The sequence below is a fragment of the Macrobrachium rosenbergii genome, chromosome 43 (genome assembly GCF_040412425.1).
Source record: "Macrobrachium rosenbergii isolate ZJJX-2024 chromosome 43, ASM4041242v1, whole genome shotgun sequence".
Classification (NCBI taxonomy): domain Eukaryota; kingdom Metazoa; phylum Arthropoda; class Malacostraca; order Decapoda; family Palaemonidae; genus Macrobrachium; species Macrobrachium rosenbergii.
Genome location: NC_089783.1, coordinates 22,681,899 through 22,707,645, shown reverse-complemented (window position 1 = coordinate 22,707,645; position 25,747 = coordinate 22,681,899). Strand labels below are relative to the sequence as shown.

At 36.4% G+C, this 25,747-nt stretch overlaps 2 protein-coding genes across 2 annotated transcripts in view; one reads left to right on the top strand and one right to left on the bottom strand.

Annotated features, from left to right (window-relative positions):
• Positions 1–25,747, top strand: part of LOC136828649 (pre-mRNA-splicing factor 38B-like) — a 138,659-nt gene that overhangs the window by 12,403 nt on the left and 100,509 nt on the right. The gene's annotated exons all lie outside the window — the stretch shown is intronic.
• On the bottom strand, positions 1,422–24,181 carry Lamtor1 (Late endosomal/lysosomal adaptor, MAPK and MTOR activator 1). The gene is made up of 6 exons (XM_067086671.1): positions 23,575–24,181; positions 17,621–17,691; positions 15,127–15,219; positions 7,228–7,336; positions 6,905–7,006; positions 1,422–3,470 (listed from the first exon to the last, which is right to left on the bottom strand). Exons 1-6 carry the CDS (start codon positions 23,614–23,616, stop codon positions 3,378–3,380), a joined length of 510 nt encoding a protein of 169 aa, XP_066942772.1. The 5' UTR covers positions 23,617–24,181; the 3' UTR covers positions 1,422–3,377.

Here is a 25,747-nt window from a genome sequence, read left to right as displayed (position 1 = left end):
CTTTACTGTTCATTTTTTCTTCTTGCTTATACTGTATATCCACTTACTTCAAATACTGTCTTCCAATTTTCACCTCTCTTTCAAGACTAATCCTAATGCAAGCTGTAAGGGTCTGGAAATCTGTATCCATGGTCTTGTTGAACTAATTTCCACTAACAATATTAATTCACATAAATTGCCAGAATGGGAAGAAATTAAAATTAAGATAGCAGTGGTATGGGGGTAAAGACAACAGATAGGTGAAAAAAAATAAGGCGGCAGACACAATGGGAAGAAACTGAAATTAAGAAAGCAGTGGTATAGGGCTAAAGACAACAGATAGGTGAAAAAAATAAGGCAGCAGAAAACCAGACTAAATTCTTTAATATGTATGAAAAGAGAGTTTTTTATCTTACACAAATCTTCAATGTCAGGCCAATTATTTACCGAACTTGATAGTTATTCCAACCCTTGATTTAGAATGTCCATCACAGTATTTTTTTCCGTATTAAAAAATTTCATAATTATGTCGTAGAAAGTGATCTCTTGAATCAAATTACTGTATTTGTTATTTTATCATTATATTTTCCTCTCAAGTTGATTGATTTTATTAAGAATGTTAAGCACTTTGAAATCTCATCCTCAAGTGTTTCTTAGTATCCTAATTGAGAAATAAAGTGGAGGACCATTTTCATGTTCATACATTCTCCGAGTGCTAAAATGAAGTTACACAACAAAATATGCTTATCTACATGTTCATCGTAAAGCATAAATCTTACAGTATACAAAAAAAAGAAAGGTTTATGTCAGACATAAACCAAGTGTAGGTCTATGTGCACTCAAAATATCCCTAGTATAATAACTTTTTATGCATTAAAAATTGTAGCTTTAATATTAGTTCTTGCTGCTTTCTCACAATTACTTACACAGTGAAGCCCATAAAAGTATTCATACAGTACTGTATTTCATTACAATATAAATTTTAGTTATATGCGCACACACATTATTTTCACTAAACCACTGAACAGATGAGAAAGGAAATATGAAGCTCCACAAAATTTTCATACTCATACTTTACCATGCATGTTACTTCTTGGTTGTGTATATGACCCCAATTAGTACTAGATGAAACTAAAATCTGATGCCTTAAGAAGTTTTTTTTTTTTTTTTTTTTTTTTTTTTTTTTCTGCTCCAAAATAGGCACCCAGTGACATGCTTGAACCTTAAGTCTGGTGAAAGATTTTTAAAGTAACTTGTCATTTTCAAAGACTACTCTTTAGCAGCATTACACGTCCTATCATTAAGCCCAGCTGAAACACATCTGTAAGCTCATAAACTGCAGTCAAGATTTTTTGGAGACTCAATGTCAGCTACAAGTATTCAAACCAACCCTGACAGTCTTCAAGGGATAATGATGATGATACCAGTGAAAAAATTACATGACATGTGCATAGGTTTATTGGCATGGTTTACCTTTACAGAAAATTTGCTCATAACTTTGCCAAAACAGCAGCACCAATTACAACCCTGATTAAGGATGAATAAATTACAACCTGATATGTTGGAAAAAAAAAAAACTGGTCAGTAGACCCCAAACAAGAAAAGCTTTTCCATGATTGAGACCAGTTCATCAATTCCATTTTATCAGAACTGATCTACCTCAAAGATTTGCAATACTGTACATGCTAACGATTCTGATACACAGTACAAAAATGATGGATGTACCCATTAGGAATGGGATGAAAAGGAAGCAAGCTTGTACAAGAAGGCTTTTGGTAAAGCACAAGCCAGCAGAATTTTTTACCATTATTTATAAAGATATCATTTTCTTGCAGACTGGAAAATCTCATTTACATGCAGAGCCTAACAACTGCACTTGTAGCATACTCTTGGAAAATAGCAGATACTCATTAGGCTGATAAGCAACAATCCACTAAAAAGAGAAATGTTCTAATCTGGATAGCAAATTTACTGCTTGATGATCATCAGACAGAAATGATTCATTAATGATATTAATAAAAAACATGAAAAGCAACAAAAATACTAAATTTTACCTTTGAACTATGCCACTGACTAATGTCCTTCACATGCAAAATATAGTACTGTACTCCTAATCTCATTTGAGGCTTGGAAAAAACAAGTGCAAAAAAGAGCAGACACTTATATTATTAATCAACATGATTAGATGAAAGTTAAGAGAACAATCATAAACAGATCTAATGTAAATATTTTAAAAACTTGCTAAAGCAGTTTAAAAGAATATTACAAATTAAGTATACAGACAAACTTAAAAACTACAAAAAATCACCAAGGCTAATGAATAATAAGCTTCAAGTATATCACTGCCTTTAATGTATTTATTAATGCAAAGTATAAGTTTCTGTATTCAACATCTTGTTAAAAACTGAGCTTTATTACATTAAACTTACCTCCTTATATGCACTATGAATCAATATAATATATCTACATTAAATCACAATTGAATATTGCCCTAACTTAAAAAGCTAACACTATTGCTTGGCTGTAATTATATTTGATGGAATATTTTGCAAAGGACAACTCAGTTTTGGAGCTTTAGACAATTTTCTTCCTATTAGTAACCTGAAAAACTACTCAGACAATTAACACAAATTCCTGTAATTATATATAACATTTGAAAATTCAGACCACCTCACATACAACTACTTTTTGGTAACTTCGTGTCCATAAAAAAAAAAAAATCAAATCATCATAACACCGTAATACAAGAATACTCCAAATAAGATGCTTACCCCCAAAGTCTAATCAGAAGAATCTAACACTACCTAGCGTACTAAAACCTAAACAATGGAGTCCCTTTATTTCTTTTCAAATCTTTTGTCTACATTATACCTCCCATGCTGAAAGTAATTCGAAAGACTTACTCCAATATAAGGCACCCAAGTTTTAACTAATTCAGCATTATGAATGGGTGTAAATCATGTGATAAGAGTCACTATAATATAACTTGGGATCTATAACTTTAATACAATATAGCCTTTATACATATAAAGTATATGAATTAAAAAGTCCTCTGTATTTGTGGTTAAAAGTAATAATGTCCTGTACTTTGTATTACATTTCAGCTGCATGTAGATTTTTAAATACTCAACTATGAAAAAAGGACATCTAATCTACATGAATCTATTACTCCTCTAACTACAATGAAAAATATACATCTCTTCTAAAACCTCTGATTGACACACAGGAACCCATCCTTTAAATTCCAGTATTCCAAGCAAAGGGATGGGCCCTTAATTAACATTAATAGGGGTATAAGGTGAAGAGGGTTCGCTGGTTGCAAACATATACAACAACCGACGTAAAAATGTCACAGCAACGGCTGCATGATCAGCGTAGGATGGCTGGAAATAGCAATGTCAGGGTATACCAAACGGAACAACCAAATCTTCCTTATGGTCGACTTTTATTTGCGCCAAAGCAGTTACAATTTTCTGACTTGAAGTAATCATCTGGTGAAGAAAGTAGTAAAAACAAAATAAAGAAAAAATTAAAAACTTATATGTAACAATTTTTTAATACAAGATTTACAAAGGCAAAGTACAAATAATATAAAAACTTAAAAGAGAGCATATTTATCTTTGAAGATGCAGCATCACAAAGTAACCAACCAGTTTTTCCTTTACTTTTGTACATTAGGGAAATATTAACTACTTTTAACATGACCTCCAATAATTCATAGAATATCTGCATGATTTTTAAATACAAAATGCCATAAGTTACCTAACAGGAATAATATTTTGAGGCTGAATAAATTTAAAAGCCTTTAATCATCTTTTAAAGTACTTTAATACTTAGTACAGTACTGAGTAATACCACCTTTCAATCATTTCCATCATTATAAAATGTTTTTAGATCAGCTATTGCCTTTGAGGGATTAAGCAAAAAGAGTTCTCACCACTGCCTCCTTGTCTTGTGCATTATCTGTCTGAACCCTTTTTAGATCTCGGTCTTCATAATACCATCTTTCCTGTCTTCCTGCCATGAGACTTAACATTCTATCATCACACCTGACACAGCCTCCATTAATTTTTTTTTTTTTTTTTTTTTTTTTTTGGTCAATGTCCAAATTTTGGGTGCATAAAGTGGAAGAGACATTTTGTAACCATTGTAAGTCTGCTCTCCCTGCCAATGGTACATATCTACTCAGTAGTCTGACTATCTCTCCATTTCATCCATTCTGCAGTTACTCTCTTACTGCTCTTGCAATTCTTGCTTCAAAGTCCAGTGTGTCATCAAGTATACAGTCGACCCCCAGTATTCGCTAGGAATGCGTACCACTAACCCCCCGCGAATAGCTAAAATCCGCAAATACTTAAAACCCCTCTAAAAATGCTTATAACTGCCTATTTTGATAGTTCAAAACACCAAAAACCCTCTAAAAATGTTTATACCTGACTATTTTAATAGTTTCGTAACAAAAAGTAGATTTAGTCATGAAAATATGAATATTTCTCTGAAAAATACTGCGAATAGGTGAATTTTCCGCAAATAATGTGTATATATGTTCCACAGAGAAATCCGCGAATAGGTGAAGCTGCGAATCTCAAACCGTGAATAGGCGGGGGTCCACTCTGCTAGTTACTGTACAGGAAGCTTTTGCCAACTTGATCAGTTGGCCTCTTCAGCCTGAATGAACATAGAAATAATAATACATTTAGGACAACATCTTTGAAAAATAGAAAAATGGCTTGTTCTTTCAAGTAACTCCAAAATTGCTCAATAGTCTATTAGCAATTCTCTGGGAACGTCATGGCACAATAGAGCTGGCATATTGGTCGTTGTCTTACTGCTTGTTGGGTCTCCAAAACTGGTGAATTTGGTGGTTCTTCGGTTGCTCCAGAAATTACTCTTACGTTGTTAAATACATCTGCAGGGCGCAGTGCGGAAGCAGAAGCAGGTGGAGCAGTCGAAAGAGAATCTGAATTTATTTTGGCCGCTAAACAAACCAACTTATTAGTGAGTAAATGGTTTATTATTCTCAAAAATACTCATTAAATTCATAAAGGCCCCTTCTATGACCCTATGCTTGCCAGTATTGCTACTCCTATGCAATATGTCAGTATTTAACCAGTCTGTCCTATGGTCCAGTTCTAAACGTTTTGCTACCATACTTTTCTGGGATCCTATTCTGCAATCTTGTTTATATTACTCTAAACAGACAGAAAGTCCTCTTCCTGTTTCACCATAATATCTTTTATTGCAGTCTTTCCGTGGCATTGAATAAACACCAACTTTCTTCTTGGTGGCACATTTTCCTGTCTGTTTCTTATAACCTGACTGCCTACAGATTTCTTACAACTGAAGGCTAATTTCACACTTTTGGATGATAAGGTATTATGTTGCAGGAATTTCTTTGCAGGAGATAATGATTGGTGATATGGTAAGACTGAAGTGTTAGTGACATCAAATTTTTCCTTATTTTTGGGATTGTAGTAAATAGCTTTTGCTTTGGAAAATGCTTTAGTTATGAAATGCTTTGGATAACTCAAGAAAAACTTTAGTATATGTTCAAATTTCCGATTAATATAACAAGGGTCACAGATTTTAGTAGGAAAAATAATGAATACAGTATACATTTCCGAATCAGTTGGCTTATGGTATACTTCAAAAGAGAAGGAAAGGGTATCTGGATTGTGGTGAACTCTTACATCTAGAAAAGGAAAACTATTATTATTTTCATATTCCATAGTATACTTTACTGCAGGAACTAAACTGTTTACATAAGTTAAGAATTCGTTGAATTTATCTTCCCCTTTCTAGAAAATAATAGACATAACCAACCAGACTACAGGTCTAATATTTTCATGACAATTAAATATAAATTCCGATTCAATAAACTCCATGCATAAATTGGTGAGTACGGGACTCAGAAGTGAAATTAGCCTTCAGTTATACGAATTCTGTAGGCAGTCGTTATAAGAAACAGGAAAACGATGCCACTAATAAGGAAGTTGGTGTTTATTCAATACCATGCAAAGACTGCAATAGAAGATATTATGGTGGAACACGAAGAGGACTTTCTATCCATTTAGAGGAACATAAACAAAATTGCAGAATAGGATCCCAGAAAAGTATGGTGGTAAAACATAGTTTAGAACTGGACCACAGGATAGACTGGTTAAATGCCGATATATTGTATAGGAGTAGTGATATTGGCAAGCGTAGGGTCGTACAAGGGGCCCTTATAAATTTAATGAGTATTTTTGCGAATGCTAAACCATTTACTCAGGATGATTTCTTCACTATTAAGTTGCTTTGTTTAGCTGTCAAAATAAATTTACATTCTCTTTTGACTGCTCACCTGCTTCTGCTTCCTCACTGTGCCCTGCAGATGTATTTAACAACGTAAGAGCAATTTCTGGAACAACTGAAGAACCACCAAATTCACCTGTTTTGGAGACCCAGCAAGCAGTAAGACAAACGACCAAAATGCCAGCCTCTACTGTGCCACGACATTCCCAGGGAATTGCTAAGAAACTATTGAGCAATTTTGGAGTTACCTGAAAGAATAGCAAGCTGTTTTTCTATTTTTCAGAGATGTTGTCCTGAATGTATTATTATTTCTATGTTTATTCAGGCTGAAGTGGCCAACTGATCAAGTTGCCGAAAGCTTCCTGTATATAGCAATATACTACACACATACTGCGGACTTTATTTATTATTATTATTATTATTATTATTATTATTACTGTCTATAAATTAGTGCACCCTGATGCTGAATCACATTTGTAAACTCTTATGGCTCACCAGAAAGACTGTTCTTTACTAGATCACAATTAAATGCTCTTTGAATCATGATGTAAAATTATCTCTGAACTGTTCACATAAAGCTGAGCATTATAATAGATTTAGGAAATTCCTAATACTATAATGGGAAACTTACCAAACTCAGATCGGCAGAAGATATGGGTTGGGTTGATAAAATACGTTCCGCTGCTGGAACATCACACAACAACTGAAGTTCAAGTCTCTTTTTTGTTCCATTCTACAACAAAGTATACATTAATGATAAAATCAAACACTCCTTTCAAGGTCAATTTCAAAGATTTACTTTAATTTTCTATTATACCTCATTTTCAACTTTACTCATTTTCTTGTGAACAGAATGTTATTCCATTTTTGTAAAGACCAAGTTCTGTATAATCAAATATAGTATGAAACCTTTCCACAACTGCTACTACACATTAAACATGGTGCAATCCTTACCTTACTTGCTGATAATGCATGTATACGCTGATTATAAAGTCTAACTCTTTCTATGTATTCGTGCTGTTCCAAAGAATGACATTCTAGAGCTCCTACATCTATGAAGTTACTGCAATGAAAAAAATTGCTTAGTTCCACAAACACACACTCAAAATTATCATAACACCAGGGTGGAGTAATGAGGTTTCAGGTGATAGCTGGGACTAACAAAGAATCAGGCTTACATCTACTTTACAAATCTTAACCAGAAAAGTGTAGACTAGGCTACCATATATGTACAGGCAGTCCCCAGTTATTGGCGGGGGGTTCCATTCTGAGGGTGTAATGATAACCGAAAATTGCCACTAACTGAAAATCAGCATTTATTAGCGATTTTCAGGACTTATCGGCGTCAATACCCAATTATCGGTGCCGGTAAGCAGAAATTGGCGATTTTGGGCACCGAAAATTGCCATATTTTTGTCACTAGACAAGCCCCGTAAAGCCGGATCGCCATTAACCAAGCCCGCCATTAACCGGGGACTCCCTGTATACAGACAGTCACCGGTTATTGGTGGGGGGTACCTTTCTTAGGGTGTGATAACCGAAAATCGCTGCTAACCAAAAATCGGCGATTTCCAGTGCTTTTTCACCGATTTTCGGTTATCAGCGCCTCTGTTAGGTATGTATCGCGCCAATACCCAATTATAAGTGCCGACAAGCGAAAATCGGTGGTTTTTGGCGCTGACCAGGAAGAGCCACCCAGAGACTGTTGTCGAGTCAACAGGAGCATAACACAGGAAACAGCAGAAGCAGATGGACCACAGATACACCAGAGGCAGTGCCACAAAATACATGAAGGTCAGCAATGACAGCAATCGATCCACATCAATGGGAACAGAGTCGGAACGATCCTGACGTGGAACTATGCCATCCCAACCAGGTAGTGTGGTCTATCCCGAAGCAACACTGAATGAACGTCAGGACTCCTTCATGCAAAGATATCCCAACTAAGATATCCAGCCAACTACTGCTGTGCCTGCCTGCGATGCTCACTGTCAACCTGAGAGAAAAAGCAAAGATGATTAGTTGAGGGAGACGACTCTCGCTCCGAGGGGGAACTGCCCTACACAGCAAGAGGAAGCCCTTGGAAGAGGTCGCCTGCACCCCCCTCGCAGTCTTCGCCCGACGAGCGAGCGAAGAGGGTGAAGGAGAGAGATCTCTACCAAAAGAGAGATAAGGAAGAACCTACAGGGAGAGAGGAGGAAGGAAGGGAGGCGACCAAGGGCGCCCGCAACCTCACCCCCACCCCCCCCACAACTCTCTATAGCACAGGTGGCAAAAACAACACTCAGCACAAGTAGAAAGGAAGTAGTCATGGCCTTGTACAGAGAGGGTGGGAGCCCAAGTACAGGAGCGAACTCTTACGTCCCAATCAATGTAGGGGAGCAAAGATATTACGTCCTAATCTAATATCTCCGAACATACAGGGGAATACCTTAAGTATCTAAATAAAGGGCTACTGGAAGAGAAGCGTTACCACTCGGTTACGCCCCTCTAAATACTCCACTGGCCGTCAAACCCAAGACCAGACTCGGGAACAACAGCTTATGCAAGGCTATCACAAATCGTAGGTTTGTATTAATAAATATCAAACACACACAATATATACACAAAAATACATAAAGATCCCACCGGGATAATAAAGAGCTTAACGACAGTCAGTCAAAGAGATCTGAGAACAGTCTGTAACGCATGACGACAGAAAGCAACAGAATGTTTACATCTGGGCAGGCGGGTATTCCCGCCTACCTAACGGTAGATACTGCCTAACCACCTTGTTCAAGAGTTTAACGGCCATGTCCAGTTTTGCCGTAAGTAACTCCTAATGTAAAGAACCGATGGTTTGTATATCGTGTCGGAACAAATAATTTTTTATGGGTGAAAATTCGGGGGTTGCACAATGCATGAGAACGCATGTTAACAAGTATACAGTAAACCTCCTGTATTCGCGGGGGATGAGTACCACACCCCTGCGAATAGCTAAAATCTGCAAATACTTAAAGCCCCTCTTAAAAACACTTAGAACTGCCTATTTTGACAGTTCAAACACAAAAAAAAAACTCTAAAAATGCTTATACCTGAGTATTTTAATAGTTTTACCACAAAAAGTGCATTTAGTCATGAAAATTATACAAAAATACAGTAATTAGTGAATATTTCTCAGTGAAAAATACGACGAATAGGCAAATTTTCTGCAAATTATGTGTATATATGTTCCATAGGTGACTCTGCGAATCATGAGAATGCAAATACAGGGGGTTTACTGTATATGGTAAACGAAATGACAAAGTCGATTCTATATCATGTTTTTCCTACACACGTCGCCTAAAAGGGAAACCATTCTTTTGTTTGCGTTTCATCGCCAATCATAAGCAACCCCTAACAACAGTACAATAAGGTATGATAATTATTGTACGTAATTATCGTTCGTATGACTAAACTGTTCTAAAAAGTTAGAAACTGCCTGAATTTTTAACAAAAAATGAATATCATGTTATCCTAAATGTTATTACTACCGTAATTACATTACGTTACCAAAAGATAAAGGCTGCTGTGAGCGCAACCATAACTCGATATTTACATTTTGTCAGCTGTCTGGCCTCACACAGATAAAACTTGATTTCACTGATATTGAATTATTCCTTGAATAAACGAATAAACTATTTATTATGAAGGTATGCCAATATATACAGTATGGTAAAAATGGTTTTATTACCTTTATTATCACTTTATTTCATAATGTGAATCTTTTCATGTATGTCGGTGGTTATCGCACTGAGGCCGAGGCTAGCCTACTGATAAACATCACTTAGAATTCAAGGTTTGATTTTTAGAATGGTATTATAAGACGACCCCCAATTTTTAGGGGTGAATTTTATGATTTATAAATAGTCATCTTATATGCAGAAATATATGGTATACACTTTTGCTGTACAAGAGGATTCCATCCTGATCCAGACCTGTTCATACATGGGCACAGAATCCCATGTGTTGGTGAAACAAGGTTTCTTGGGTTGCTTTTTGATAGGCAAAATGCTTGAAACCAGTGAATGTGCTGAAGGTTCTGTCTCACACTTCATGGGGTACAGACCAAACTCAGATGTTGAGACTACACAAAGCCTTGGCCCTTTAAAAATTAGCTTATGGGTGTGAAATGTACACTTCAGCAAAGCCTAATAGCCTTAAAATGCTTAATTCAATCCATCATGGAGAAATAAGACTTGCTAAAGGAGCATTTAAATCATCTCCAACTGAGAGCAGGCTTGTAGATGCTGGTGAGATGCCTATGAATCTACATTACCAACGTCTGCTGGTTCGGAAATGGTACAGTTTTCAGAGGCTCCCTAAGTCCTTTACATGCATTTTTCTTAGAAATGAAAGGCATTGGCAATTCTAAGAAAATCACCCCAAGCAACCCCAACCATTTGCTTTTAGAGTGAAACTTATAACTCATGAACTAAATATCCCTAAGACAGTGATTTCACCAGCTAGGTATTCGGTTACCAACCCCCTTCCAGAAATAAAATTCAGAAAAATTTTAATTCTACAAAGGCAGAAATGTCCAATGAGGCAATGCACTCAACATTTTTAGATCAATCCTTGCAACATGATAGCTCCGCAGCAGTTTTCACGGATGGCTGAAAGTCAGATGTTGGCGTTGGCGTTGGCGTTGGCTTTGGAGTGGCCCTCCCTGATATAGAAAGAAGTGGGAGATTACATTTGTTGCATCTATTTTTACACCAGAATTTCATGCAATTTTAAAGGCCTTGAAGAAAATTTTTAACTCGAAATGAAAATAGTTTTACTCTATGTTGTGACTCTTGGAAGTGTTCTTCAGTCACTGGAATCTTTGAACTCTTTAAACCCTCAGGTTTTAGATATTTTAGAATGGCTGCTTCTAATGAAAAGAAGAGGTAAAGAAGTAAATTTCTGTTGGGTGCCTTCCCAAGTTGGTGGTGGGGAACGAACAAGCTGATCAACTAGCAAAGTCAGCAATCACTTCCCCAGAACCCAGATGATGTCTACTGCCATATCAGAATGTATATCTTCAGTAGACAAGAAAATTAAAAAGTTTTGGCAGTCATTTGGGAAAATATTTTAACAAATCAAAAAATGCACAGTAACACGTCATCAGTGTCTCCTTGGTCACATCCTCATATGCCAAGGAGGCAAGAAACGATGTTGTGCAGGTTGAGGATTGGACATACAAGACTCATTCATGGGTTCTTGATGTTCTGTGAAAATCCTCCATTTTGCGATTACTGTATTGTGCCCTTGGCTGTGAGACTTTTGCTGGTTGAATGTCTCAGTCTTGGGAATTTGAGACTTAGGTCCGTGTCCTGGGGATTGACAGATAAGGACATTTTATCCTGGCTATAATCCTCGGTGAGGACTGTAATATAAAGCAGTTGTATATCTTTGTTTGGGAGGCAAGCCTCAACAAATTTTAAACCATACATACACACTGAGTATGTAGATTAGTATATATGAATTTATGGATATGATGAAATTACTGTACTATATATTTTTATATATTTCTTATATGAAACCCTTTTTAGATCTATTCATACTTTTAGTTTCCTATTTAATTCTAATATGGTGTCAATAACCTATGGGTTGTGACACCAGTGTTAGTAGCCATATATCAATCAGTCAGTATACTGTACAGTACTATCATATTTTTAAGTGCAAAGAAACTATTTCTTAAACAAGGGGCTAAAAACTGAAATAGGAAAAAAATTAATGTATTATTTTATTACTGAAATAGCCAACTGGAAAGAAAGCAAATGGAATGGATAAAAAAAGCAAATGAAATGGATAAAAAGAACAAGACATACAGCAACTTAGCTGAAAGCTAAAAAGGATTTTAAAAAGAACCTCTGTATTGCCCACAGCAAGCCAATCAAAACATTTTAACCCTTTAACGCCAACTGGACGTATTTTACATCGACAAAAGTTGTCTGTCGGGTGCCAAGTGGACGTAAAATACGTCGACTACAAAAAGTTTTTTTAAATATTCACGTAAAAATACGTATAGGCCTCGCTTGCGGAAAATTTTAAATCACGCCTTGAGGGATGCTGGGAGTTCACGGATCACGCTGTTGTTTTGTTTACAAGCGTGACCCAGCTGCGCATGCGTGAATTTCTTTCTTATCACAAAAGAAAGCATCAGCTAACTCTGCTGAAAATCTCAGAAATTCTTTAGTCATTTTGTCATAATTTTTGCACCATTTTCTATTAGCCTTTACATAAAGTTTTATATATGAAAATGTGCACAATTTCATGTAGAATACAACAAAAAATAACTCATGGTTGTAGCTTTTATCAATTTTGACATTTTCATATAAATCACGGTAAGTGCCAAAATTTCAACCTTCGGTCAACTTTGACTCGACCGAAATGGTAAAAAAATGCAATTGTAAGCTAAAACTCTTACATTCTAGTAATATTCAATCATTTACCTTCATTTTGCAACAAACGAGAAGTCTCTAGCACAATATTTCGATTTATGGTGAATTTAAAAAAAAAAACTTTTTCCTTATGTCCACGCTAACTCTGCTGAAAATCTTGTAAGAGCCTGACGCCGTCTCTTCCAAACACGTGTGTTCGTCGTCCATCAGAGTAGAGAAGACAACAAGAGCATCTCGTTTTCTTTCTCTATAGGGACGCGATTTCAACCATACAATATTTCCGTCTGTTTCTCCCTAACCATTGTTGTCTTAATGTATGTACAATCACCACTACTTGCATTGCCATGCAAGCATTCTAATCATGTACTCATAATGTTCCTACGAATCTTCTGTATCAAACTGTGTGTATGTTTCTGTTTGTGAAGACGCCAAACATCTCGCCACTCTCATGGACGACGAACACACGAACACACACGTGTTTGGAAGAGACGGCGTCAGGCTCTTACAATCTCCGAAATTCTTTAGTCACTTTGTCGTCATTTTGCACAGTTTTATATTAGCCGTTACATAAAGTTTTATATATGAAAATGTGCGCAATTTCATGTAGAATACAACAAAAAATAACTCAAGGTTGTAGCTTTTATCATTTTTGACATATTTTCATATAAATCACGATATGTGCCAAAATTTCAACCTTCGGTCAACTTTGACTCGACCAAAATAGTCGAAAAATGCAATTGTAAGCTAAAACTTATACATTCTAGTAATATTCAATCATTTACCTTCATTTTGCAACAAACAATAAGTCTCTAGCACAATATTTCAATTTATGGTGAATTTTTGAAAAAACTTTTTCCTTATGTCCGCTCGCACTAACTGCTGAAAATCTCAGAAGTTCTTTAGTCACTTTGTCGTAATTTTTGCACCATTTTATATTAGCCGTTACATAACATTTTATATATGAAAATGTACGCAATTTCATGTAGAATACAACAAAAAATAACTCATGGTTGTAGCTTTAATCAGTTTTGAAATAATTACATATAAATCATGGTAAGATCCAAAATTTCAACCTTCAGTCAATTTTGACTCGACCGAAATGGTAAAAAAATGCAATTGTAAGCTAAAAATCTTACATTCTAGTAATATTCAATCATTTACCTTCATTTTGCAACAAACGAGAAGTCTCTAGCACAATATTTCGATTTATGGTGAATTTTTGAAAAAACTTTTTCCTTACCTCCGCGCACACTAACTCTGCTGAAAATCTCAGAATTTCTTTAGTCACTTTGTCGTAATTTTTGCACCGTTTTATATTAGTCGTTACACAAAGTTTTATATATGAAAATGTGTGCAATTTCATGTAGAATACAATAAAAAAAATAACTCATGATTATAGCTTTTATCAATTTTGAAATATTTTCATATAAATCACGATAATTGCCGAAATTTCAACCTTCGGTCAACTTTGACTCGACTGAAATGGTTGAAAAATGCAATTGTAAGCTAAAACTCTTACATTCTAGTAATATTCAATCATTTACCTTCATTTTGCAACAAACGGGAAGTCTCTAGCACAATATTTCGATTTATGGTGAATTTTTGAAAAAAACTTTTTTTTATGTCCACGCTTTACGAATTCATGCATCATTTTGTGATAATATTTTCTCTGTGTTGCTTTGATCATTTTAAAATTTGTTATATACCAAAATCATCGCAACTCAGTGTACAATACAACGAAAAAAACAATAACTCATTAGCTTTAACTGTTTTGCTCACAGTGCGATTTGTATATAATTATATATGAACTTTTTTTTTGCACTGTCATATATTCCAATATTTATATATGATAATGATTTTTTTTCATTTCTGATGGTTGCATACTAAACTTCAGGCAATGGGAAAAAAAGGAGCCAAAAATGAACTCTTAATCTTGAAAACTAAGCTTGCTGTGATTTTTTTAAAAAAACTTTCTTTCCGCTTCGGCGCTAACTCTCAAACCCCGTTGGCATACGGCAGACACTTTTGTAAATAGAGGCTCGGCATTTAAGGGTTAAGCTGTAATCCTCTGGCAATGTTCATTATCATCATTACATCTGGATACTGAGCTTATCATGAATTTCTCATATAAGCTAGTACTAACAAACATTTTCCTTGAATTACAGTACTGAAACTCCATCCCCTCTTGGTATCAACTCTATTCCAAATAGAGGTACTGTATATAAAGTTGCAAAGCAATGAAAAATGAGAACTATAATCCAATAACCATCACATACAGTAAGTAATAATCGTAATGTCATCCTGAGGAGCAACAGGTAAGACAGCACCCTAAAGCTGTCAATAGTACATTTCACAAAAATTCTTTTGATTGTCAAATGCAATAAAACTTCTGAAAAACAACATTTTTTCATACAGTATTCCATAATATAAACAGTGCCATACCTACCTTGTCGTTAACTGTAAAATTCGGTTGAGTGCAGACTGTTCATCTGATTTTTGAGTGACTGAACTGGAGTAGTGATTACCATAGTCACTTGAGCTACAGAAAAAAAAAAAAAAGTTTCAGTAAAAAAGTTTTACAACTCCAATTATTATACTGTAATACCGCATGCCCTATCATCTAATACAGTTACAGCACTGTACTTTATAACTTCTGTAAAGGATAATGTGATCATACAAAAAAATAAGATATGGTTTTGTGGTCAAAATGTTGAAAAACAATGTAGATAAATCTTGGCTTAATTATGAAATTCCATTCTTAAAAACCCATCAGAAAACAAACTACTGTATTACAAAGAACTCGAGTGTCATCAGACAGACTTTGATAGGCAATCAAATGTACCAATTAATATTTTGGCAATGGTTATCTGTATGCAAATTCATCACACAAAGAAAAAGGATTCATAATTTCTCTAATCTAAGAAAGAAATTGGTCTTTACAACACTAACAATGAAAATCATGAAAGGTAAGGGTTAAAACACACAAGTGCTTAAGTTCCTTGAAATCAATAGGAGAGTTGATCTAGTAATTTTGGAATATCAGCAAGGCGTAACAGATTTAGGACACTTGCATAAAAAAAATAGTATGAAATTAACTGAGTACTAAATGATGTATAAACACTTAATTTAAGATTTATTGTTTAAATACTTACCTCCCCATTATATAGCTTTTACTTCCACACCAGCAGTAGTTTGACAGATAGAAACAAAAAACTGACACTCGGTTTTCTATGAATATCCGTCTCCTATCCATCTACTTTCCCCACCCCCTACCAGGGACCAATAGGTACAAACACTTGTAGTCTGTCAGTCTACTTCTGTCCACTTTGAATGTGGGGAGGCAGGGAGGGCAATTCATATACTGGAGAGTGAATGTGGGGAGGCAGGGAGGGCAATTCATATACTGGAGAGGTATTAAAAAATAATTTTAAATTAAGTATTTAATTTTGAAATGAACCTTACCTCTCCATTATACAGCTGATTCCCACATTTGAAAAGGCTACTTAGTAACAAAATATTTTGTACAAAACGTGTTTGTTTTAACCAGTGAATTCAATCCATAGGCTATTACTGCTGTCTTAAGAGGACTGTCACTCAGGTACAAGATCCTCATCATGGAGCTAGCTGAGGTCTCTTTGGAGGATGGCCCCCTTCAGCAGGAGGGGTAGGGTAACTGTGCCAATACCCTGCAGAGCCAAAGATGGATACCTAACAAGTATATCAGTACAAAAAAGTGTACTTCTAATACTCAACAATGAGTACCTCCAAGGTTCCCAAAAACCCCAACCAGGTTTAAAAAGCAATAGACCAAAAAAAAAAAAATGCTACCTAAGACAGACTCCATGAAAACGTTCATTTGCGCTTCCATTTCAGTTCTGAAAAGATCAAATTCTGATTTATCAGCCTCGAGGCTGGGCTTGGCTTTAGGGAAAACATACTGGGAAGCTGGTGAAGAAGAGGGGGGAATATGAGGCAGGGAAAGAGCAGCAGTAGAGGAGGGGGTAGGAGAGGAGGAAGGAACAGCTGGTAAAGGAGATGACGCTGATGCCACCCGCGAAAAAGTTACCCTAGCTTCCTTACGCTTAAAAGCTTTCCTATCCCTATCCTTAACCAGCTTTAACTGATGGGAACTGTACGTTTGCCAAAACTCCTGACTCCATTCCATACACTCACTGCATGTGTTCTCCTGGGAACACTCCTGACCCCTACATGGCGTACACAAAGAGTCGCGGTCATACTTAAGTTAAACCAGTTTGGAAGAGCACAAACTCTAGATCCAGAGAAGCTGGAATCCGACATAGCTACCAATTTCACAGAGCTACACTAGCTAGATTAACAAACAGGACACTGAGTACTTCACCAAAAAGAGACGCCAGAAAGAAGCGCAACGAGATGAAGTAAACTAAACAGTTTGAATCGAACGGACGCGCGAGATGCGTTCACAACACTCCCCCCCCACCGGCATCCGGTGGGACTGGGTCTCCCGCCAATTATATCAGCGTTCCAAACAAAGTTTGAAAAAATATATCTCGGACGTGTCGAATTTAAGAGATAAAAGCTTTTACAGTGTTTTGGTAAGGCATTATAATGAAATAAAAGCACTACACACTTACTGGAAACATTCCATATATCATTTAGTTAAATACTTTGACTAAAAATGATAAAATAATGAATCTATGTCGAGGGTGAAAAAATAAAATTATTCATGTTTACATTACAACATGGCAGATGCAAACAGTGATCTAGTCTGCCACTAGAGCACAGATAGTCTAGATGCATGTCCTGATGAATGAAACTGGGGGTTCTCTTCTGTGGAGAGTGTGAAAGTTTGCACAGTAGTACATAAGGCCACTGTAATGGAATGGGTTTGAGATGAAAAAACTTAAAAATATAGAAAAAAAATAGTGTGCATACCAAAATGATGTAGGTCAACAGCTTACCTGGCATTTACTTGGTAATTATTGCTTACAGGGTCACTTAACAGATGCGTTCTCTCGTTCACTTCCCCATCCTAAAAATCAATTAAAAATATAAAGTAAGTCTTGGATTATGAAAATTCTGTTTTTTGGGTGGAAGTAAAACTAACAAAATGCTGAAACATCTAAAATAAATAACCTTTATTTCAAATTTGCTCTACCTATCACTTTACTCATGAAGATTCAGACTAGTGACATTTCCCAACATGAAGACTGCTAATGTTTGTTACTAGCAGATTCTGACTTACATGGTTTGGTTCAATGGTTTGTTCCTTAGAATAAAAAAAAAAATTATAAAACATTATTTTAATGGCCTAAACACTGAATAATTTGGAAATGTTTAAAATTCTCATAAAAATTTCCTAACAAAATTTGTAATTTGAGACACGTAATTTCATACAGTATTTATCTATTATTGCTCAATTGTATTGTCTGCACTAGAGAGATTATGGTTAACATAAAACTATACTGAAACTTCTTGGGGGTAATGGGAAATAATCTAAAAACAAATATGATTCTTAGTACTCACAAGAGTTCTTCCTGTCCAACTTGCACCCCCTGGGAGGAGCCCAGGAGGTAGAGGGGACAGGCGAGGAGGATCGGGCGCTCCCACTGGTCTTGCTGGCAGAACCAACAGGAGCAGCGGGCCGGGAGCAGTCACCAACCCACGGCGGTGACGGCAACCCGGGTCAAGGAGAATGCTTTTGCCTGGGCAAAGCGTTCTCCCGAGGAGAGCGGAGTGGCTCATGTGAGCCGAGCCGCGCACTCGGCTCACCCGAGCCAGGCTGGCCACGCAAACGTGGTCAGGGCCTGGGAGGAGTCGAGCGCGCAGCTGGCTGGCAAGAACTTGCGCTGTCCTCTGGACACACCCCAGTCTTCTTCAAGGCCAAAACCTTTCGGGAAGACTGAGCAGGGGACCTCTTCTCTAACTCATCAGGTGTCCAGACCCGAGAGACCAGCGCACCTTCCCAGGAACCTGGCTTGGCACTAGAAGAAGTACCAGAAGGAAGAGTCGGGGCACCTGCATGCCCAGACTCTTTCTCCCGTCCCGTGCCCGAGTCCGTACGGAGAGAGGTTACTCCCATACCAGACCAAGGTACTCGGGTCTCCTGAGAGACCCAGGTACTTGGAGTGGCTCACGATAACACGCAAACCACCATAGTGATGAATGCGCAGGGTTTAGTTTCGAGTAACTCAAAAAGAAAAATAGAGTTCTTAGAAGGACTAACCCAAACTGAAAAAGTACATATAATGAATATATATAAGTGAAACCTGGTATTCCCAAGAGACTGGTAATGATGATCAGATAAAGGGTTTCCAACTTATAGATCAGATAGAAAAAATAGGAATCAAGGGGGAACCGCAATATATATATGGGAGAGACGTAAATCAAGGAAAAATCTGTGAGAAATATAGTAAAACAGAATGCGAATTAATAGCAGTAGAATTTAAATCTGAAAAATTAATGAACATCATAATATACAGACCCCCTAATACTACAGTTTGACATAATAATAAACAAATTTGATGATATATGTAGAAATCACAAAGACAGGGCTATACTCCTATCCGGAGTCTTTAACTTTCCTTTCGTAGACTGGAAAAAACGAATAGGAGATTTTGGTTGTATTTATACATGTAAAAAAGAGAGTAATAGTAGCGCAGAAGATAAGAGGCAATTTGAAAAGCTATTAGAGATGCTACTAGAACCTAACATCCAGCAAATAAATCACCTGCCAACAAGAAAGGATAATATTTTAGACCTAGTATTTGTGAACGAAGTGAATTATGTTAAAGAAATAATAGTGTATAATACGAGTATTTCAGGCCATAATGTCATAGAATTAACAGCCCATTCCAAAGCAAGTGAAAACAGAGATAAGCAAGAGATGAAAAAGTGGGAAGGATATGGAAAATACAATTTCTATAGTAAGAATATAAAATGGTCAGAGATAAATGAAGAATTAAACAAAGACTGGGAAACCGTATTCGCAAGACATATATACAGGTAAATACAGATATATAAAATATTAGAGAAAATAGTGGATAAATATATACCAAAGAAGAAAAGTAAACATCAGTCATGCATACCAAGAGACAGAAGGATCTTGTTCCAGAAAATCAGAAAGTGGAAGAGAATGCATGGAAAGTGATGGAACTAAAAAGTAAGATAGGAAATGCAGAACAAAAGATTATAAAATCAAAAGAAAATGAAAAACGGGACTTGGAAGAAAAGACCCTACAAAATATAAAGCAAAATCCCCCCCAAAAAGAAGAAAAGACCCTACAAAATATAAAGCAAAATCCTCCCCAAAATTTTACTCATATGCGAAAAAGATGAATAAAAGAAGAGTAGAAATAGGCCCTCTCAGAACTGAAGGGCGATTAACGAATGAAAAAAAGGAAATATGTAACATATTAGCAGAATGATATAAGAGAGAATTTACACCTAGAATTGATAATGAAGGTAATGATACAGAAACAAGAGATGAAAATAGTGAATATTTATCGGACATAGATATTAATGAAGCCGATATTATATAAGCTATTAATGAAATTAAAAATGGATCAGCAGCCGGACCAGACAGCATCCATGCCATTTTGTTAAAGAAAGTAGTTCATTCTATCGCAAAGCCACTCACAATATTATTACGACAAAGTGTAGATAGAGACAAGATTTATGATGAACATAAATTAGCATATATTACCCCTATTTACAAAAGTGGATCAAGATTAGAGGCATGTAATTATAGGCCTGTGAGTCTAACATCACATATTATGAAAGTGTATGAAAGGGTAATGAAGAAAAATATAATGACACATTTAATGAAAAATAGTTTGTTTAATATAGGACAACATGGTTTTGTACCCAGAAAAAGTACACAAACCCATGTTAGTCCTCCATGAAAACATATATAAAAATATGATAAACGAAAAAGATACAGATGTGGTTTACCTAGACTTTGCAAAAGCTTTTGACAAGGTAGACCATAATATATTAGCGAAAAAAATTAGAAAACAATATTGTGGACAAAGTAGGAAGATGGATAAAAGAATTTTTGCAAGACAGAAACCAGATAGTGATTGCAAACGATGACAAAACGGATGAAGCTAAGGTAATATCCGGTGTGCCACAAGGTACGGTGTTAGCTGCATTGCTGTTAGTTATTATGATTGCAGACATAGACAGTAATGTTAAGGACTTGGTAGTGAGAAGTTTCGCCGATGACACAAGAATACGTAGAGAAATTGCTTGTGATGAAGATAGGAACTCGCTACAAAGAGACCTAAACAAAATATATGAATGGGCAGAGGTAAATAGGATGGTATTTAACTCTGATAAATTTGAATCAATAAATTATGGTGATAAAGAAGGAATGCTATATGCATATAGAGGACCTAATAACATGACAATCACAAATAAGGACGCAGTTAATGACCTTGGTGTGCTGTTGAACAGGAATATGTTATGCAATTATCAAATAGCAATACTACTGGCAAAATGCAAAGCAAAAATGGGAATACTGTTCCGGCACTTCAAAACAAGAACCGAACACATGATTATGCTCTATAAAAAAACATATGTACGTAGTCCACTTGAATATTGCAATATAATATGGTACCCAAACTACCAAAAGGATATTGCACGAATAGAGAGTGTACAAAGGTCCTTTACAGCTAGAATAGAAGTTAATAACCTTGACTACTAAGAAAGACTACAATTCTTAAAATTATATAGTCTCCAAAGCAGAAGAGAACGCTACATGATAATACAAGCATGGAAACAGATAGAAGGAATTACCGAAAACATCATGGAGCTAAAAATATCAGAAAGAGCAAGCAGAGGTAGATTTACAGTGCCCAAAATTATACCAGGACAACTAAGGAAAGCACACAGGACATTAATCTAATACGCACCAGCATCGATAAAGCAGTGTCTATTCAGTGCGTTACCAGCTCATCTGAGGAACAAATCAGGAGCGAGCATAGATGTGTTTAAGAATAACCTCGACAAATATCTAAGCTGCATCCCAGACCATCCAAGATTGGAAGATGCAAAATATACCTGGGGCAACCCGAACAAACTGTAAGGTCTGTAAGGTCCGACACAGTCCCGCTGGCCTTAGCAGCAGACTTCTTCAGTGCAGCAGGGGGAGTGCAAACCATGGTGATCAAATCAGTGCAACCTGTTTTAGGTAATTTTTACTTCTTTTACTAGAATACTGTCTCCTGTGTGGATGTCTGTTTCTGCCAGAGATTTATCTCTTTTACACAGAGTGGTTCGTGGTGATAGGTTTCTGTTTCCTATAGTAGCAGTTATGACTTGGACCATCAATGGATGGTCTCGTTTGTCACTTTTTCATAAGTTGTATTTCAACAGAGATCTTTCACATTCACAACTGACCCCTGATCCCCTTTATCTGCCGAGAGCAACCAGAATCACTGAACAGCGGCACCAATATGCAGTAAATGTGCCTCATTGTCAAACTTCTCAGTTCCAGAGGTCCTTTGTTCCTCACACCGTTGGACTGTGGAACAGCCTCCCAGAGGATGTCATGCAGTTGGAACTTCAGAAGTTCAAGCGAAAATGCGATGCATTACTGTCCTAATACTATTCTTCTTGCATTTTAATAAATTATTATCTATAATATTAATTTATTTTTCTTTTTTAAATAAGCGGGATCTCTTCTTTTCGTATTTCCCTTTACTTCCTCTTACTTCTTCCCAATGAACACCATATTCTTTGAAAGCTTGAATTTCAAGTCAATGGCCTCTGTGAGCATGTTCCATATGAATAGGTTTCATCTACTGAATAATAATAAAAAGGTGCAAATACTCGGTTTCCAACAATCTTTATATTCTAATGTCAAACTAGCATATTTGTGCTGAATTACTACCACTTTCTATCAGTCCTCTGAAGATGGCTTACCAATAAAGCCAACACTGGTCAGGATTTGCAAATGTTTTTCATTTCTTCCCTGGAGAGTTTGAATATACTGCAGAAATGTCAACTGTCAAATATTATATACAGCAATACTCTCAATATCAGATGCAATCCTGAATAAAAATTAATGTTGAAATATCTTTTACTTTCACTCCAATAAACCAAAGAGGGGATAATTAGATCATTTGTAACCAAACCTATCTCTCCCTTTCCTTTTTACTGACAAGTATGAATCTGATTACATCGTTCTAAAACTAGGGTTAATAACTTGAAGGATAAGCAGTTAGAAGATCCTTGCTATCAATTATATTGGCTTTATTGAGTAGCAATCTCAAATTTCTTCAATGAAAATACATATATTTGATCAAACGCTTCCCTTTCTTTGTTTTTCATTGCCCGTCAGAAAGAAAGAGCCCTTAATGTTACACCCTATCCAAATACTATTTGGACATGATGATTATGATGATGAATTTAAGCCATATTACGCCACCTGTCAGCTAAGTTTATAGAGCCCAGTGCATTTCAAGGGTTTATTTGTCCTACTCTAAAAATTGTAACTTGGCCCAACAAAGGACATCATTTTTGGGCTTACCTAGAACAATGCACACAGTACATGAACCTCACAATGACCAAAGCCACATAAGTTTTCTAAGCTTAAAGGAAGATGAGAAAGTGTTTAGCCTCTAAGGCGGACTACCCTAAGCTTAGCCTAGGCCTAAACGTCGCATGACGTCTGTCAGCCCCATACATATGTAGAGTATCATGCAATCTTACTCCCTTGCAGTGTCACGTAAGATAAGTAGGGTACATAAAAAAATACATTTCACTGCTCTCTTGTTTCCCACAAAAGAAGTCTGGCAAGGCTTTGTCTCGGATGCTGCAATAACTTACTGTTCAGGCTAAGATAGACAACACCAAAGGGGGCTATTTCGGCGCAGTCTACACTAACCTCCCCACTTATAACTAGGCCTACCTGAGAAAGCCTCTCTTGTTCTGTGCTGCAACAACATCCCATTTGGTGAACGGTGGGCCAAGAAAGACAGAAAAAATGGCTGGTGAGTCAAAATGTCACAGGAGTCATATGACTGATGAACGTGATACTTATTCGAGTAGTACTCAAAATCTTCTGGGACACATCGGGAACAGTTCGACGGAAATGAAAATGTATCAGATGGGTGACTCGACGGAAGTGTCGGGTGTTGGGACGCCATATTGCTAAGAGACGAAGGAAACTTTGTGAGGACACTATCTGTGTTTTGTATTGTATTTTCCGAAGAAATATACTTATTAGAATAGCCTTTTATATTTTACATAAGGAACAGACGTTGCATTCAAAGGAAAAATTCATGTCGTTACTCATTTAGTTGATTTACTGATTTATAAAATTTAGGCTGTCAAGCCAAGCACTGGGACACTTGGCAATTCAATGAAAAAATGGAGTCGGAGTGGTTGGGCAGCGAGGAGGAGAGATGCAGATAATAAAGGACACGAAACACAGCCCCACAGTTGCTCTAAGAGATAACAATTCGAGGTGTTGGACAGCAAGGTTGTCGATGGGAAACAGGAATGTAATTAAAGTCAAAGGCTAAAATGTGGATACCGCTAGGGGGAAGAAACCCTGTAAACAAGTTTTACAGTGCACCACATGAGGTCCACCGAGGGCAATACCCTCAACTGGGCTCATTTGTAAGAATTTGAATAATTAGAATATTAAAATGTGGTTTTGAAACCTTTAACTTATTTCAAAACAAACTTAGGACCAGATTTGAACACACATTTTCATACCAAAATTTGCCAACAACAGTGCCATGTATTTATCGTTATTGTTTTGTTTAAAGTGGGCAATACATCATTTGGATTACTCTTTTAGATCGTCACTGCTAATAGCATAAAAAAAAGAATGTTTACATTCTTGTGGCAACACAACTTCAGAAGGGTGAGAAAAACATAAAGACTGTAATTTGTGCTGATGGGAGGCAGTTTATCTATCATAAGGGGTACTGCGGATACTTGACAGTACTGTATATAGTACGGTCCTCGTTCTCTCTGTAGACATTAAAGTCCTCTACAGTATTTAGCACACAAGTATAGGTTCATATCACAGTAGCTAGCGAACGCTGACTTTTTAAATATACGTACGTTTTCTAGACAATTCATATTTTTTGTGGAATTACCTGTCATATAATTGTTCCTTGCATGTGTTTATTTGCTTTCACTTGTATCTGTACCTCTTAGGCTTATTATTACCAGAAAATGAAGATAAAGTGAGATTAACAATTCTGAGGTGCAGACTGCAAAGTACGAACGGACACACACACACACACACACACACAGAGAGAGAGAGAGAGAGAGAGAGAGAGAGAGGAAATGAGTCACCCGATGTGATTCACTTTACTCTTTTCATCCAATTTCTACCTCACTTGGCTTCTCTTTGTTTGGATTGCATGTATCCGGTTCGATTTAATTCGCATACTCTCCTGTTTATTTAATTTTGCTAATTGATTTTTAAATAAAGTAAAGAATAGAAAGCTTGAGACTTTACGAGCACTTTTCTTAGAAATTATGAAGGAATGATTTTACGAGTCTGAGACAACATTAGACCCGGCTTTTGGTCTTTTTCCATTACTCACCCCCATTTTTGTATGTGCATAACTACATAACAAAGCTGTTGTAATAATTTGTATGCAGTGATGACGGTGAGCTGAAGGAAGGCCGTCAATACCAACTCTGAAGTCCTGGTCCTCATAATCAGGACTTATTTGTCGACTCTGTCCCTTTTTGAGTCTTTGAATAACCTAAAGTTGTGTTGAATAAATTGTTTACGTTGTTATTTTGTTCTGTTGTTCTTTGCCTATCCTTTGCTAACACTCTCCAGTCTTTATGATTCTATTCTGTAATCTTGCTTTGCTTTTATATGCCTAATATTTTACTTCATATTTTACTGTTTTATAATCTCGCGTCCACTCTCTCTCTCTCTCTCTCTCTCTCTCTCTCTCTCTCTCTCTCTCTCTCTCTCTCTCTCTCTCTCTCTCTCTCTCTCACACACACACACACACACATATATATATATATATATATATATATATATATATATATATATATATATATATATATATATATATATATATATATGTGTGTGTGTGTGT

What these genes read in the sequence shown, in the direction of transcription:
- Lamtor1 (XM_067086671.1), bottom strand. Translation starts at nt 23,616, where the DNA reads ATGGGATGTTGTTGCAGCACAGAACAAGAGAGGCTTTCTCAG. An exon ending in AATTACCAAGTAAATGCCAG is followed by an intron (nt 15,220 to 17,620) that starts GTAAGCTGTTGA and finishes TTTTTTCTGTAG; the next exon opens with CTCAAGTGACTATGGTAATC. An exon ending in ATGCATTATCAGCAAGTAAG is followed by an intron (nt 7,007 to 7,227) that starts GTAAGGATTGCA and finishes ACTTTGTTGTAG; the next exon opens with AATGGAACAAAAAAGAGACT.